The 15,116-nt window shown below is 40.6% G+C and overlaps 1 protein-coding gene across 9 annotated transcripts in view; it reads left to right on the top strand.

The window, feature by feature from the left end:
* add3a (adducin 3 (gamma) a) overlaps positions 1-15,116 on the top strand; it is a 98,667-nt gene that overhangs the window by 72,658 nt on the left and 10,893 nt on the right. For all 9 annotated transcript variants that reach the window (XM_034883390.1, XM_034883339.1, XM_034883376.1 and 6 more), the window contains exons 3-12: positions 2,366-2,504; positions 3,498-3,649; positions 3,869-3,949; positions 7,998-8,147; positions 8,907-9,050; positions 10,098-10,196; positions 11,982-12,158; positions 13,455-13,706; positions 14,651-14,755; positions 14,939-15,025. In XM_034883390.1, coding sequence (XP_034739281.1) covers positions 2,366-2,504; positions 3,498-3,649; positions 3,869-3,949; positions 7,998-8,147; positions 8,907-9,050; positions 10,098-10,196; positions 11,982-12,158; positions 13,455-13,706; positions 14,651-14,755; positions 14,939-15,025 — 1,386 coding nt within the window. The remainder of the gene's footprint in view (positions 1-2,365; positions 2,505-3,497; positions 3,650-3,868; positions 3,950-7,997; positions 8,148-8,906; positions 9,051-10,097; positions 10,197-11,981; positions 12,159-13,454; positions 13,707-14,650; positions 14,756-14,938; positions 15,026-15,116) is intronic.

The raw sequence follows: 15,116 nt of genomic DNA, 5'->3' as shown, positions 1-15,116 counted from the left end.
TGATTGTGTCTGCTGATTGGATTTTCATTTATCTTAGTTGCCATTTTGTCAGAGCAATCAGTCTCAAGCTAGCAATAATCTTGCAGCACAGACCAAAAACAAAAAACCTTTCTAGTCAGGAACACAGAATCTGCCTGAGGGTCAAGAGTCTCTGCTCTGGCTCCAGTAAAAAGTATTTGTAGCACTGCGGCTTCAATGTCAAAGTGATGGCACAACAGACTATGAAACAGAAATGCCCAGAACAACAACAACTGAAAAAGAAAAAGAAAAAAACTGACCGACCACTGTCAGACATCCGCAACAGGCCAGTTTCCACAGCAACCTTGCCACTAGGGACTGAGGAATGTCTGGCTAGGGTTCAGAATCAGCGGTGCTCTGGGACTGGATGTGTCCTGACACAGGGGGTTGCTCCACTTTTAACAAAACACCCCCACATGGGCATAAAACCAAAGGCCTCAATTCCATTCACATAACAGGGACAAGGGGAAGTTAAGTGTCAAAGATTTTTTGAGCACAGCTCGATTGGGAATGTGTTGACTGTTGCATAAGCAATAAGATGAAAGAAAGGCATGAGTATTGGATGTTGCCCTGCAATAGGAGTAATTGCATGGAAATAGTTTTATGGCCTATTTTCACTCTCGGGCTGGGCTGATTTTGCCACAAATTCCAAACGCTGGTTTTGAATTTCCACCAGGAAATTAAAGTGGACAAATATAACCCTTAAGGCATTGCAGACAAAAGCCATACCTGCAGGAGATACACACTACACACTGGAATTTTGAAAAATGAATTTATAAAGATTTAAATACTATTAATTTAAACTGGTAAAAGGATGGTTGGCCAGATGGAGAAATCAGGAAATCCTTTCTAGCATCTAGTACAGTGAGATGGTGCAGGTTATAAGATTTTAGTCAAGCCAGGAGATGTTTGAGTTTTCATTTAAATGTATATATTTTAGTGTTACTATGACAGCAGCAGAGCATTTGTGACCTGTTGGAAGTCATCTGTGCAAACAACATAAACACAAAGTACAGAAAACTAAAGTTAAACATATGAACTGTCTTTTGTTGCCAATAAACTCTCTTGTTCAGTGGAACAGACCTTGGGTTAAACTCACTACAGGCAAACTTTAAAACAAGTGGATGACAATGTGAACAGGCAATACAAATCAAGGTGTCCTGATGTGGAAAATAACATTTCATTATCTTTTTACTGTATGTCAGAACACTTGATCATGTATTGCTCTGTATTACCTCTGTACTGGTCACATCTTTTGTTATAATAGCAAGAAGGGGCATATAAGTGGGCCCCATGAGAGGTAACCAACCAGATTAATATGTTGAACATATATTACAGTATATTGTGTGCTGTTACACTGTAGCCTGGATTTGACTATAGCTGTATCATTAATATAACATGTCTGGAATAGGTAGAATCATCACATTCAAACTGACACTGAGAAGTCTTGTGATTTCTATTGGAACGTTTGAGTTATGAGCTGTTTTGTGATGATTTGCTTTGAAGAAGATTTAAAGCACAAAGCCACACAATGCTTTACATGACAAAACGCAGCCAACTGTGTCTGCATCTGGTCTTGCATAGGAGCATGTTACCATTACTGTATTGTGTCTGTTGATTCAACAGATGACTGTAGTCTGGATTTGAGGATTAGCCACACACACACTCACACACACACACACACACACATATACACACACTCTCTCTCTTTCTCCAAGCCAATCAAAACGCAGGCAGCAAGCTAGCCCGACGGCCAATCCTGACTCAGCTTGTTGGGAAAGCCAGCCTATCCTGAGCCAGCTTTGTAGAGCTCTTTGAGGACGATTCAGATTGACACCAGAGGAGCATGTCTAATCTGTGATTAACACGTCTCCCTCTTTATTCCCTCTCTTCCTGTCTCTCTTAATGTTCCCATATTTTTTTACTCTTTCATCCCTGTCTCCACTAATCCCCTGCTCTGCCTTCTCCCTCCAACTCTAATCTGTCTCACCATCATCTATCCCTGTCTTTTTAATTTTTTTAGATATCATTATAGTTCAAGAAAGCTAAAGCTCCATCTTCAGAATTAAATAAATTATCTTTTATTTACAATTAAAGCTGCATAATACCTGATTGAGGTGTCCAATCTTGTAACTCAAAGTTCTTAAAGGCATGGTTTCATAGTATACAAATATTGGATATTGTTCATTTTCAGGTGGGATTTTTCATAAAAAAATTATCAAATGAAGTTTAGTCTAAATAGCTATATGTTGAAAAAATTGCTTTCCCATCTGCATGTAGAAAAATCTGAGGGTTCAGTTTCTAGAGTTTTTTGACACATCACATCATATCTTCTTATCTCTTCCAGGCCTTCAAAGAGGAGTTGGAGAGTCTGATCCAGGAACAGCAGCGGAAGGGGAACAACCCCACCGGCCTGCTGGCCCTCAGACAGATTGCAGACTTCTTCATGGCCAGCACTGTGGCTGGCTTCAACACCTCCCCCCTCAGTAAGTGCTCATAGTGCTGTGGCACTTTACCCTAGGCAACAAGACACTAACATTTGGCAAAACATATCATCCTTGCCCAAGGTGCAACTGCTTTGCACTGCACTGAAAAACAAAACACAGCATCAATATTTGAAGAGAGGAGATCCATATCCAAACATGAGCTTTGTGTGCTTAACGGCATAAATACTCCAAGACAACCCAACCCCAGACTCCGGAAAAGCTACGCATACTTCTCTGGTTTTTTGATCTTGGAGTTCTGTCCAGGAGCCCATATGTGAAGTCTGCTTTCAATCACAGGGCTGGAATGCACAACTAATGCAGAATTACATGTCAAAGGCAATATAGTAGTTCAGTTCAGCATTAACCCATAATCAAGGAATCTTAAAAAGAAGGAAGAGCCATACGTCATTAGAATTTTGCATGGGTGCCAGACTTTGGTTTGTTCTACTGAAGTTAATGGGGCAGGCATGACAAGTCACACTATAACCCATTATATCTGTGCTGTTTCCATTTTGTGTGAAAAATGGTTCCACAAAATAAAATACTTACCTGATGGATTGATGTTTTGTGTCTAACTCTGCGTGTTTGTTTTTCTTGTTATTGGTCTCCAAACATCATGGCTCTTTTCAGCAGATGCATATAGCTCAACTCAAGCCCCTGTTTGTTCCAAGATAGCTGGCACATGGGCAGACGGGGGTTTACGGTTCTATGAAATGACGCATTTTAAAAAAAACGCTTGATCGTGGGAAGTCAAAATCTCGATTGTGATTAAAATTTGATTAATTGTGCAGCCCTAGTTGGAGTTTAGATCCCCTCAGTGTGTTTCACGTGGAGCCCGATGTGTCAGATACATCATTAAAAAAAGACAGATGTTTGCCTGTTGTTTTTGTCGTCGTTAGGAAGAGAGGATAAAAGTGTAATCTGAATACGACAAGTACTATTTTCTTTAATGCATATTTTTTTCCCTTTAACCCTGATAATTACATCGTTAAGGTCTGGGGATGGTCACTCCCATCAACGACATGTATGGAATGGAATCCAGCACAATGGTGAAAGGCGAGAAGCTGACCCGCTGTAAACTGGCCAGTCTCCACAGAGTGGTGGACCTGTTCAGCTGGGCCCACTTCCCCACCTCGTACATCACAGTAAGAAGAACTAATAATAATAGTAAAAATAATAATAATAATGATAGACAGATTTTACTTTGACTTGTCGCTCACTTGAATTTTGACCAGAAAGAATAAGTATAATCTATCCTTACTAAGGGCTGTTTTTTTGTTTTTCAAAGTTTAGCTTGGTTGTTGCCAAATTTCAATCAGATTCATACCCCAGTGAGAAAGTGATTTGACCTTTTCTTTTCTTAGGCTCGAGTCAGTAAAGAGCAAGACCACATCCTCATCCTCCCCAGAGGACTGTCATTCTCTGAGGCTTCTGCGTCAAACCTGGTAAGAGACATGAGAAGCTGTGGACCCTTTCCAATGTTATTATGTATATGTAATTGTTATATACACTGTGTGTGTGTGTGTGTGTGTGTGTGTGTGTGTGTGTGTGTGTGTGTGTGTGTGTGTGTGTGTACACACAAGGTAAGGTGAAATTACCTCACCTCATTTTGCAATTTTAGTATATAAGTATACACACTTATATGCTAAAATTATAAAATGAGGTGAGGTAATTTCACCTGACTAGATACTGGTTACTGGAACACTGGGGTGTTTGTGTAACTTTGCAATTGAAACACAAAGAAATAAGAAACCCATAGCAAAGAGATTATTTAGGAATTGATTTTAAAGGTTAACTATGACTTTAGCTATCCCTTGGTTAGAGTGAAACAAATAACATTGTGACCTTGTCAGTGTATGTTTGCCAACAGTGCTCTGATTATTAAGGTTTTGGCCTTCATTGGACAGGGCTAATGTTTTTCCACGTAACTTAACTACATATTTACTTGGTTTAATTTGCTTCCTGGAATTGTTTAAGGGGAAAATATTAAACTTAATTTCAGTGTTTTTTGGTCCTCACATCACCACAAAGGACTTGCCTCTCTCTCTCTCTCTCTCTCTCTCTCTCTCTCTCTCTCTCTCTCTCTCTGCCAACAAGTCAGCTAACATTGTGATTTAGGTTGATAGTCTGCACATAGCACCACGTGTGCATGCTGTGTCACTGTCTGTGTTAAAAACAAGATATGGCACCCTGACCCTGGTAGTAATAACAAAATGTATGACATGAATAGTTTTGTAGACATACTGAATAACCTAAATAAATTAATGACGAACAGAATGCTTGGCATGACCAGCCAGCCAAAGGATTGTTTAGATTTGATGCGCATCAAGCACTTTAACATAAATTTTTGCTTTGGAAAATACTGTTTTTGTCAACTCCAACTTGTGAAACTTTAGGAGTTTCCATATATAAAACACTAATTGTGGTTTAATCCATTAAATATGGCAAACTTGCCCTATAGCAGTACATCCATGAAATGCCTTTCATGTTTCCGGTGGATGTGGTTTGTTTGATATTCAGACAAAAATATTGATGTGCATTAAGCAAACAAAGCTACATAAAACTCCCCCACAAATTAGCTTTTTATGTTTTGTGACATTACTAAAGTTTTCATAAAAGTCACTTAGCACTTGAATAATATCTTCTGTCTTTTTTTCTCTTCTGTTCTCTCTGCTTTGTGTACTTCTCTCCTACTTTATCTTTAACACCTGTGCAAACACACACACACACACACACACACAGCGGTTGGCAGGCAGAGATAGGCATGACATCTTAGCTGAAGTTTAGTTCCAGCTGATCCAAAGAGAGTGAATGCAAGGCAAGGCAAGACAGATTTATTATGTTACATACTGTTGATTTTATAATTAATGTATAAATAACATTTTAAATGAACTTTGTCAAACAAACGTTACAATGAAAAAATAAAGTTTAGCGCACTTTCCAGCAATTGCCAAACCTCTGAGGACACAAATATGCTAAATTTCATAAATTAAAATAAAAAGAAATAATGTAAAACACTTGAACACAAAAAATCATAGTGCATCTTCACTGCTACTAATTGTACAAACCAGAAACGGGTGATAGACAAAAACATTCAGAATTTTTAGTGTAGTGTTTTAGTTGCAACTGTTGGGATACGTGCCAAAATGATGTTGTCTGGCACCATCAAATTGACCTGACTGGGATTTAGTCTGTTTGTGTTTTGATGGCAGTCTGTTGCTGCTGGGTTTCACTCTTCTCGCTAACCTCATCCCCTTCTTCTTCTTCTTCTTCTTCTTCTTCTTCTTCTTCAGCCTGTTTTGATCTAGGGATCTCTATAGTTACATGGCTGAGTTCAATTGTTTAGAGCGCAAACAGGTTGATTAAGTGGAAGTCATCCAGAATAAAGAGTTTGGGAGGTCATGCTGGGGTGAGGTGGGTGAAGGCTGTAGCGCCAGAGAAAGGCTGGAGTTTAGTTTCCATCTGCCTCACCCTCTCAATCTGTCTGCTGGAGCTCTGAGGTGAAGGCGGGGTCATTTGATTTTCTCGATTGTCCATTACATTGATCTTTCAAGCTAAACAGTTTGGTGTCAGTGCAATGATAGAGACGGACCTTGCATCACAGTCATGGTACTTATCAACTACCTTTTATTCAGTCGAGTCACATTTCTGATTCTTTCAGATACGTCCTTTGGCATCTTTTTATAATTAGAAGTGCTATGTTTGTCGAAGGCCCTCTCAGCAGTAGGTCGAGGGTGTCATCAATGGTGTGAGGGAGCTGCATGATGAAGAACGTGACAGGGTGAACTGAAATTGTACTGGACATGTGATTTAAACCAATCAATGTTTGATCTCCTGACAGCTGGCTGCGGCTCTGGCTGTGTGTGGAGGCAAAGATGGCGGTTGTTAGTTACGCTCGGCTAGTGCCTTTCACTTTCCTCTACTGGATAAAAGATCAATAGACAGTCATCCATCCAAACATCCATGTGTCTGTTTAAAAAATAAGTTGACTCAGACATACCCACAAGCTGTGGACTCCACCTCGCTGTTTTAATTAATCAATCTTTTTTATGGCATTCTAATTGTTATTGCAATACCAAAACACATGTCACTTTGTAGACATAGACGGTACAGGTTTCATGCTTTTTTGTACGTAAAGCCAGATTCACTAATGCGTTAGTTTGTGATGTTGATGATATAAATATGCCATCCAGCCATCCATCATCCCGAAGCGTTCCCAGGCCAGGTTAGAGATAGAATCTCTCCACCTAGTCCTGGGTCTTCCCCGAGGCCTCCTCTCAGCTGGACGTGCCTGGAACACCTCCCGAGGGAAGCACCCAGGAGGCATCCTTACCAGATGCCCGAACCACCTCAGCTGGCTCCTTTCGACGCAAAGGTGCAGCGGTTCTACTCCGAACTCCTCACGGATGACTGTGCTTCTTACGCTATCTCTAAGGGAGCTAGGGAGCTTTTATGCTAAAAAGGCTGTTAAGGGCATTGTGCAGACACTGCTTTCCCGGATTTCATTGCAGCAAGCCTTCCCTGGTTCCCCTGCTTAATAAGTTTCTCCAGGGAACCCAATTCTTCTGAAGGAAGGCGCAAAGTGCAGCCCACATGAAGCGCATAATTAAAAAAGTTAGACTCTGTACATATTTAACTAAACTGGGTGTCTTTTATTAGCTTCAGAATGGAGAATGGATGCCCTCTACTGTTGTCATTACACACACTTACAACTTTTTATTGTGAAAGAGAAATGTGAGCTTGTAGGTTCTGGTTTGTATCATAGAAGCCTTTGTACAAGGTCTGCAGGCAGAGCTGTGTTGGCTGTTTGTTATTAGCTTTCACAGCAAGTACCGACATCCGCAAACAGTTGCTCTTTCTTCGGGTTTTATACCTAAGTATCTTTGTCCAGTTATCTGTCTTCATTTTCTCTCTTCCCTCCAGATCTCTACCTCTATCTTTCCCTCCATCACTCTTCTCTCCCCTCCTGTAATCTAATAACTGCTAACTGTCTGGTAATGAAGTTGTCATAGTAAAGGACATCATGTCAATCCTATACTATATTATGTTTCCCGGTAACACTCCAATGCATTTCCTAGAGACGAGCGGAAGGAGAGGATATACAGATGATAATGTGATTTCTGTCATAAATGCTGATTGATTTTGACATGTGTTTATGTCTTCTTAGTTAATGGATCAGCTCTGTGTTATGTGTGAGGTGGTGGATCTGGTTATGTCAGTCTCTAGAGGTGCTTTAGTGCCTGGGAATATTTAATTACAGTGATCAGGTCACAGTTAGTTATCCAGTATGTCTCCCTCCAGCCTTATCATATTCCCTCTCCCCCGTTCTAAAGAGGGCCGTTTAGATGATGCTGCTGTGAAGTTTCAAAAAGCTTGCTCAGCTTTTGTTTTAGTGTATTTTGCGCCAGTTAGAAAAAAGGGGAAATGTTTGGGGTATTAACGGCTTTACGTCCATCGCTCACTGACGTTGTCTCCTCCCCTTTGTTTCCCCAGGTGAAGGTCAACATCATCGGGGAAGTGATCGAACAAGGCTCCACCAACCTAAGAGTCGACCCCCAAGGTTTCAGTCCCCACGCTGCCATCTACTCCATGCGCCCCGACATCCGCTGCATCATACATGTGCACACTCCAGCCACCGCTGCTGTGAGTTGAAGCAGATGATTGTCAAAGCACCCGATTAACCTGCAGAACAACTGAAGCTCTTTTTGACAGGGAACGTGATAATAAAATGTTGGATTCTGAGTTGAGTTGTTTCAGGGGGGGGTTTAGAAATGTAAAAAGTGCATTATATCCAGTGTTGGGCAAGTTGCTTCAAAAATGTAATACATTATAGATTATAAGTTACTGTCATTTGAGAGTAATAAGTTATATTACTGTCTCTGAATTGTAGTGCTTTACATTACCTTTGAGTTACTTTTGAGTTACATTAGACAAAATAACAGCAGAAGCTTGACTTGGCTGGTAGCTTGTGAATTTCATCCAGGAATAAAAAAAGTCTCATCTTTATCCACTTTGATACTCTATAATTATGGTATTAATAATGTGAATATGCAGAGGAACACTGGTGTGTAAAAGGACCCTGTTATGGGAAGTGTTTGTGAAATGCAACAAAGGTGCCTTGTCTCTGCCGGCATCAGACAAGTGCAGAGTTGTAAAGTATTCTTTACAGAGGCATGCACAGGACTAGCATTACCTAGTAACTTCCAGTAATTTTACAATAATTGTGGAGGTCTTCTGTAATCTTATTCCCGTGCACATCTGCCATGTCTGTAATTTTTCAAGTAAAATCTATTCCGTGCAACTAGCGCTTTAGATGAAGTAAATGGCTGTAACACATCTGTAAAAAGCCTCTTATCTCTCATGTGTCTCTGCTGCCTTCATTTGACCTTCCTCCTGCTTTAGGTGTCATCTATGAAGTGTGGCATCCTGCCCATCAGCCAGGAGTCATTGGTCCTGGGTGATATCGCCTACTACAACTACCAGGGCAGCCTGGACGACCAGGAGGAGCGCAGAGAGCTGCAGAAAGCCCTGGGGCCTACAGCCAAGGTAGGAAAACCAAGAAAACAGACAGGGTCCCCCAACTGGACCGTCCTCATCGTTTGTAAAGAAGTTGCTCACTTTTTTTTAAACATGCCTAATTAGCTTTCTTGCCAGCAGTTAAATAAGATTGATACCACTGTCAGCTGATTGGCTGTAGCATCCTATTAACTACACAGACATAGAGGGTGGTGTTGGTCTTCTCATCTATTGCAGAGGAAATGTCAAACTGTTTCTTTAACCATGCACCTTCGTTAATAAAAAGATAACACTCATACAGACAGAAGAAAAAATATGAAAAAAATAACATTTCAGAAAATCTTGACTGCAAGGACGAGGAACAAAAACAATCCTTCCCTGAGCATGTTAAAACACTTTCTACACATCACGGGCTTGTATGGAGGACCAGGTCTACCATATTTAAGAATAAATACAGAAATAAATAAATGCTCAATAAATAAATAGGCATACAATTAATTGCCCCCAAAAATACAATGAACCAATACATGTAGGTAGAAATTAAATTAAACAGTGAGACATAAATGTATATATCTCTTTTAATTAGCTTCTTTATATATTTACCTTTGTAATAATTACCTTATTTGTGTTTTTGTTCCTTGTCCTTGCAGTCAAGATAAAGAAATTAACTGATTATCAGGGTGTGGGTGAGAGGAAAGTACCGTCAAACCAGCGCATGCTGTTGAGATGTCACTTACCTTCTGCCCCTCCTTATTTGTGTTCCTGCATGTGCTTTTCTATGTGAGCCTATTATTGCTCTTGGTTTCTTTTAAAAAGATCCGACTTCAACAGTATCTAAATTGGCAAACATTCAGGGAAGTGAAGGTAATTTCCACTGGCAGGTGTGTTGCCAGGTCCTGCTGTCGTCATCCAGTGGCCCAACCCTTAATACATGGAATCAGTTTGGTGGTAACTTGTGAATTAATGGACCTGTAGCAAATTAAGCATAGGACCTCTAAAGACTCTCTGTTGGATCTGAATGTTCTTCTGTACCTAATCACCATTGCGTGTCTTTGTGTGTGTCTGTGTGTCTCACAGGTTTTGGTGCTGAGAAATCACGGTGTGGTAGCTCTTGGAGAGACCATCGAAGAGGCCTTTCACTACATCTACAATGCCCATTATGTCTGCGAAATCCAGGTACACACTCACCAACGCACGCACACACTCTGCGTTCCATCTGCACTACAGTTTTGTTCCGACTTCTTCCACGCGCCATACCAAACCAGGAGTGTCTACGAAGCAGAGCTTCTCGCCTGCCTGACTTACAGATTTTATTTTCTCTATAAGTATTCATAAGAACAATCACGTGTTAAATAATACGTTATAGATAAATAATCATTCATCAAAACAAGCTTCTTTCAGCTCATACTTCTTGGGAGGGTCAACCCTTACCTGCCCCATAGCCAACTGGAAAAAGTTGTGCATGCCCTGATCACAAATCGCCTGGACTATTGTAACTCATTGTACTTTGGCCTTGATCATTCTTCAGTTTGCCGATTACAGTTAGTTCTGAATGCAGTTGCACGCCTGCTGACAGGAAAAAGGCGCAGTGACCACATCACCCCTGTACTGTCGTCTCTCCACTGGCTGCCTGTCGTTTTTAGAATCCATTTTAAGATCTTATTGTTTGCTTTTTAATACCTTAATGGGCTGGCACCATCATATTTACCTGATATGCTGATTTCGCATGCTCCAGTCAGAGCCCTTAGATCCGCTGACCAGTTGCTTTGAGATTGTCCCAGATCCAGACTTAAAGCCAGAGGGGACAGAGCTTTTTCAGTGGCATGTCCTAAGCTCTGGAACTCTCTTCCTCTTAACATTAGAGCAGTTTCTTCTATTCAGAGCTTTAAATCGCTTTTATAAACTCATCTTTTTGCACTGGCTTTTCACCTAAGCTGAGTTGTGACGTTTTATTGTTGTTATTGTTTTTGGCATATTCTGTTGTAGAAGGGTTTTTTATTTGGTTATTTATTATGCTTTTATCTTACGTTGTTATCTATATTTGTACAGCACTTTGGGGCAGTAGTGACTGTCTGTAAATGTGCTATATAAATAAACTTGGACCTTGACCTTTAAGTGGGGAAAAGGAGAACAATAAAACAGCTAGAACAGTCTAGTAAATTCAGAAAAGGACATCACGCTACTGTAATTCAGCCTTTAAAACAAGTAAAAGGCAACACTTATGTCATATCAGGATGTTACAATATTCAAAATCTAAGACAATATCTAGTCTCATATCACGATATCGATGTAATATTGATATATTTCTCCGCCCTTTTTTGAATCTAATCAAAGGAACACATTTTGAACGTAACGAGTGATGGCAAAGAAGGGGGTCACATAATGACAAAATTACAGTTCATACAAGCAGACATATAGTTTTTAAATTATAGGTCGTCATTGGTGTTGTGCAGTGGCTGAGTTATTATAGATCTCTTGATGTAGTAATGCTTGTATCAAAGTTATTATGTGAGGGATTTCCTTGCTGTTTGGCTGTTGGACACTTGCATGTCTTTGTGTTAAATTGAACGGAGGGTTTAAGAGATGTTGTTGTGTCCCTCGCTGTAAAATGCATACCAAATCTCCTGATTGACTCTTCCCGGTCAGGCAAAAGAAAACATTAATCCATCCTGCAAAGCCCAGCTTAATTTCTATAAATAAATCCCCCCACCATGTTTGTTGTATGCCATGTACTGTATATTCCTTCATGCTTTAGATTGATGTTTTCATTTTGGTTTTGGTAAATTATTTCTTTCTTCTGCATGGAAAATGGTCAGGAAGTCTTCTCCTGCGTATTCTCATTTTAGGTCAATTATTTAATGCCAAAGATAGAATTTGGTGATAGAATATATGTTCTACAAGCCATAAATTGGCTGTAGAGACTCACACGATCCTCTCCCTGTCCTTATTTTGTGATTTCAGGTGAATGCCATCTCGTGTGCTGGCAGCGTGGACAACCTAATAGTGCTGGACAAGGAGAAGTACACATCACGAGTGTTTGACGTAGCCACAGCGGAACATGTCAACTTGGGTGGACAGCACAAGTGGAAGGTTGGCGAGCTGGAGTTTGAGTCTCTGATGAGGATGCTGGATAACATGGTGAGTCCACATACATCAAAATGAGAAGATTTGTATATTTGACCCAAACACACTGATGGGAAACAAGCACACATCTGTTCATTATTAGGCCTCAGGCTCGTTAAATGACTTTTGTGTTTGATTTTTTTAGAAATAAGCTCAGAGGCAAATAATACAAATTACATGAAGAATTCAGTACATTGTCATTTTTCTACAAAACCAGTCCTAAAGTGATAATATGTCAAACTAAATGTCTGTTTGGCTTTTCTTTGTAATTAAAAAAAAACACAATACACATAAAGGCATTACAATTGTTTTTAAGGTAATCTCTGGGAGAAATCCTCTGTGGTTTTGTAGTACATTTCTGTTTCCATGTGCAGTTGTCGCTCCTGAGGGAGAACAGAGTTTGAAGAGAGCGCCCCCTACATAAACTCAAACTGTATTATCAGAATATACAGGGATATAGGGGTGCTGGGTGCTGTTAAACTGGCAAATGTTATTTGGGATGCACAGAACAGACAAAGTTAAAGAAAGGACAGATCCTCTTTAAATGTCTCAAATTTCCAGGAAAGAGGGTGTAGGCGAAATGTGTTTTGAAGAGAGGAGTGATGATACTTTTGCGTCACCACAAAGAGCTGCTGTGTCTATCTTTGGTTAATGTCTTTGCTCTCTTTCTGTCTGAGCTTCTTTTGTCGTCTGTCTCTCTCTCTTGCATCCCTATTTGAGGCTCCCTTCTCTCACAGCTTACGCTTTTTAATCTTTCTTTCCCTCTCTTCCTTATTTCTTCTTGTGAAGAGAGTGGGGAGAAATGAAAGTGTGAGAGAAAAGAAAGGATGAGGTTAAAGAGGTGACGCATGAGTGGAAGTAGGGGAATGAGGGAGAGGGACAAGAGAGAATAGGTCAGTCAGGAAATGGCTTTCTGACTCTGTCCTCTGTGCTGCCACAAACCCCGTGTTCACAGCACTGGTCCTCTCTTTCTTTTCCATTTGACTAACTGTGAAACTGGCAGCTCAACCAGCGTAACGGGAAGGAAAAGTCAAAGAATAAATGCAAATGTCTGCTCCTCCTGTTGGGAAAAAAATGATGTTATCTAAAACTGTTAATGATCCTTATTGGGTAAACAGGATGTTACAACAGTAGATGGAGTGGATGGAGGATTAAAAGTCAAATAGGGACTACATAAATACATAAATACATCAGACTGGATAAACCTCCTGTGTGGCCGTGAGGTTTTGTTTCCTGGTCATTGCACAACAAACCAAATCATCTCAGATCTAAGAAAACAAACTGTTTGTGTGTTCTTGTTCCCTGCTGCAGGGCTACAGGACAGGTCATGCCTACAGGCACCCTATCATGCGAGAGAAGCCGAGGCACAAGAGCGACGTGGAGATCCCCGCCACAGTCACGGCCTTTATGTTTGAGGAGGACGGGGACGCCACACGACTGCCCTTCAAGTTCCTGCAGCAGCGGCAGCAGAGAGAGAAGACGCGCTGGCTCAACTCGCCCAACAGCTACACCAAGGTCAGCGTGGAGGGCAGAGAAGAGCGCTACAACAGCCGAACAACCACGGTGAGCACAGTGTTCGTGTTGATGTGAAAAATAATGGTTTCGGTTGAATTCTGATTTCTAAATGTTTGAAGCTGAAGTGATTTAGAAGTGTTTTCTTATGTAGTTTTTGTGTTTACACGTATGGAATATGGATTTAAATGATAAACCTAAACATAAAGTAACAAAGTGAACATCATAGCTTGACTTGTCATCAAGTTGAATTAGTTGACAGCTTTGTTTTCACTGATATTGTTCGTCAGTGTTTAAAAACTAATGTTAAGTCGCCAGCTACAGGCTGAACAGAGAACTACGTTTACATTGGTTCAGTTGCCCTAGTTGTTGTTACTGTACCTTTGAGCCATTTAACTTTAACACATGTCCAATCAGAGTGTTCTGAACTTACACATGTTCCACCAAAACAAGTTCCCTTCCGAGACCATTTTGCAGCAGGTCTGTGCAGAGCGACCGTGACGACTGTGATTGGTTTAAAGAAATGCCAATAAACCAGTGCAAATTTTTCTCCCTTCCCAGAATGCTATGTGTATGTGCACTAGGCAATGCTTTGGAGGATGGTCTAGCAAAGCGAGACTAGACCCTCCCAGAGACTCCCCCAGTTTGTAACACAAACTTCTTGATTAAACATTGTGATTAAAGAATAGATGTGCTGAAGATGTTTTTTTTAAACTATGAAATAGGGTTACATGGGCACCCATATATAGAGGTTTACTCCTCGACGCAACGGCTGCATGTTCAGCTCCGCCCTGTGGCCCTTTTCTGCATGTCCCCCTCTTTCTCCCCTTTCATGTCTTCAGCTGTCCTATATGAATAAAGGCCTGAAATAGCCAAGAAAAAAGAAGAAAAAATAGGGTTACATACAATAATAACAATAGAGTTTTTATGTATTTTTACAGTGCAAGGTTGTTGTTATTTTGAGCAGACAGTTTTGATCTGCCTTACTTCCACAGTGGATGAAGGCAGAGGAGACGGGAACCCCGATCCGGATCGAGGACCCCAATCAGTTTGTCCCTCTCAACACAGACCCCAGTGAGGTGCTGCAGAAGAGGAACAAAGTGAGTCTTTAATTCTTTCCTCTCAGTCAGAATTGTTAAATTTGAAGTTGCCCAGCATTTACCATGTCTGTCATTTACTTTCAAGCTCTGGATTGTTTTGACCGTAGTTTTAAATCGGTCAGAGTCGCTGCTCACGCTTCATGCTTCTTGATGACATTAATGCGTCTGTTTTTCCTATCATAGATTAGAGAGCAGAACCAGTTTGATATGATGTCATCGGGGCCACGCTCTCAGCACCTTGCAGGCATCCCTGTTGATGAACCACGACGGGTAAGAATATCCACTTTTTGAAGAGAATATAAATGTACATGGTTTGCTGGTATTACAGGCTGATTTTGATTTGGTGGCAAACAGTGTGTTA

This window comes from Etheostoma cragini, chromosome 2 (genome assembly GCF_013103735.1).
Source record: "Etheostoma cragini isolate CJK2018 chromosome 2, CSU_Ecrag_1.0, whole genome shotgun sequence".
Classification (NCBI taxonomy): domain Eukaryota; kingdom Metazoa; phylum Chordata; class Actinopteri; order Perciformes; family Percidae; genus Etheostoma; species Etheostoma cragini.
The sequence above is the reverse complement of the archived record's forward strand: the minus strand, read 5'-3'. Positions and strand labels throughout refer to the sequence as shown.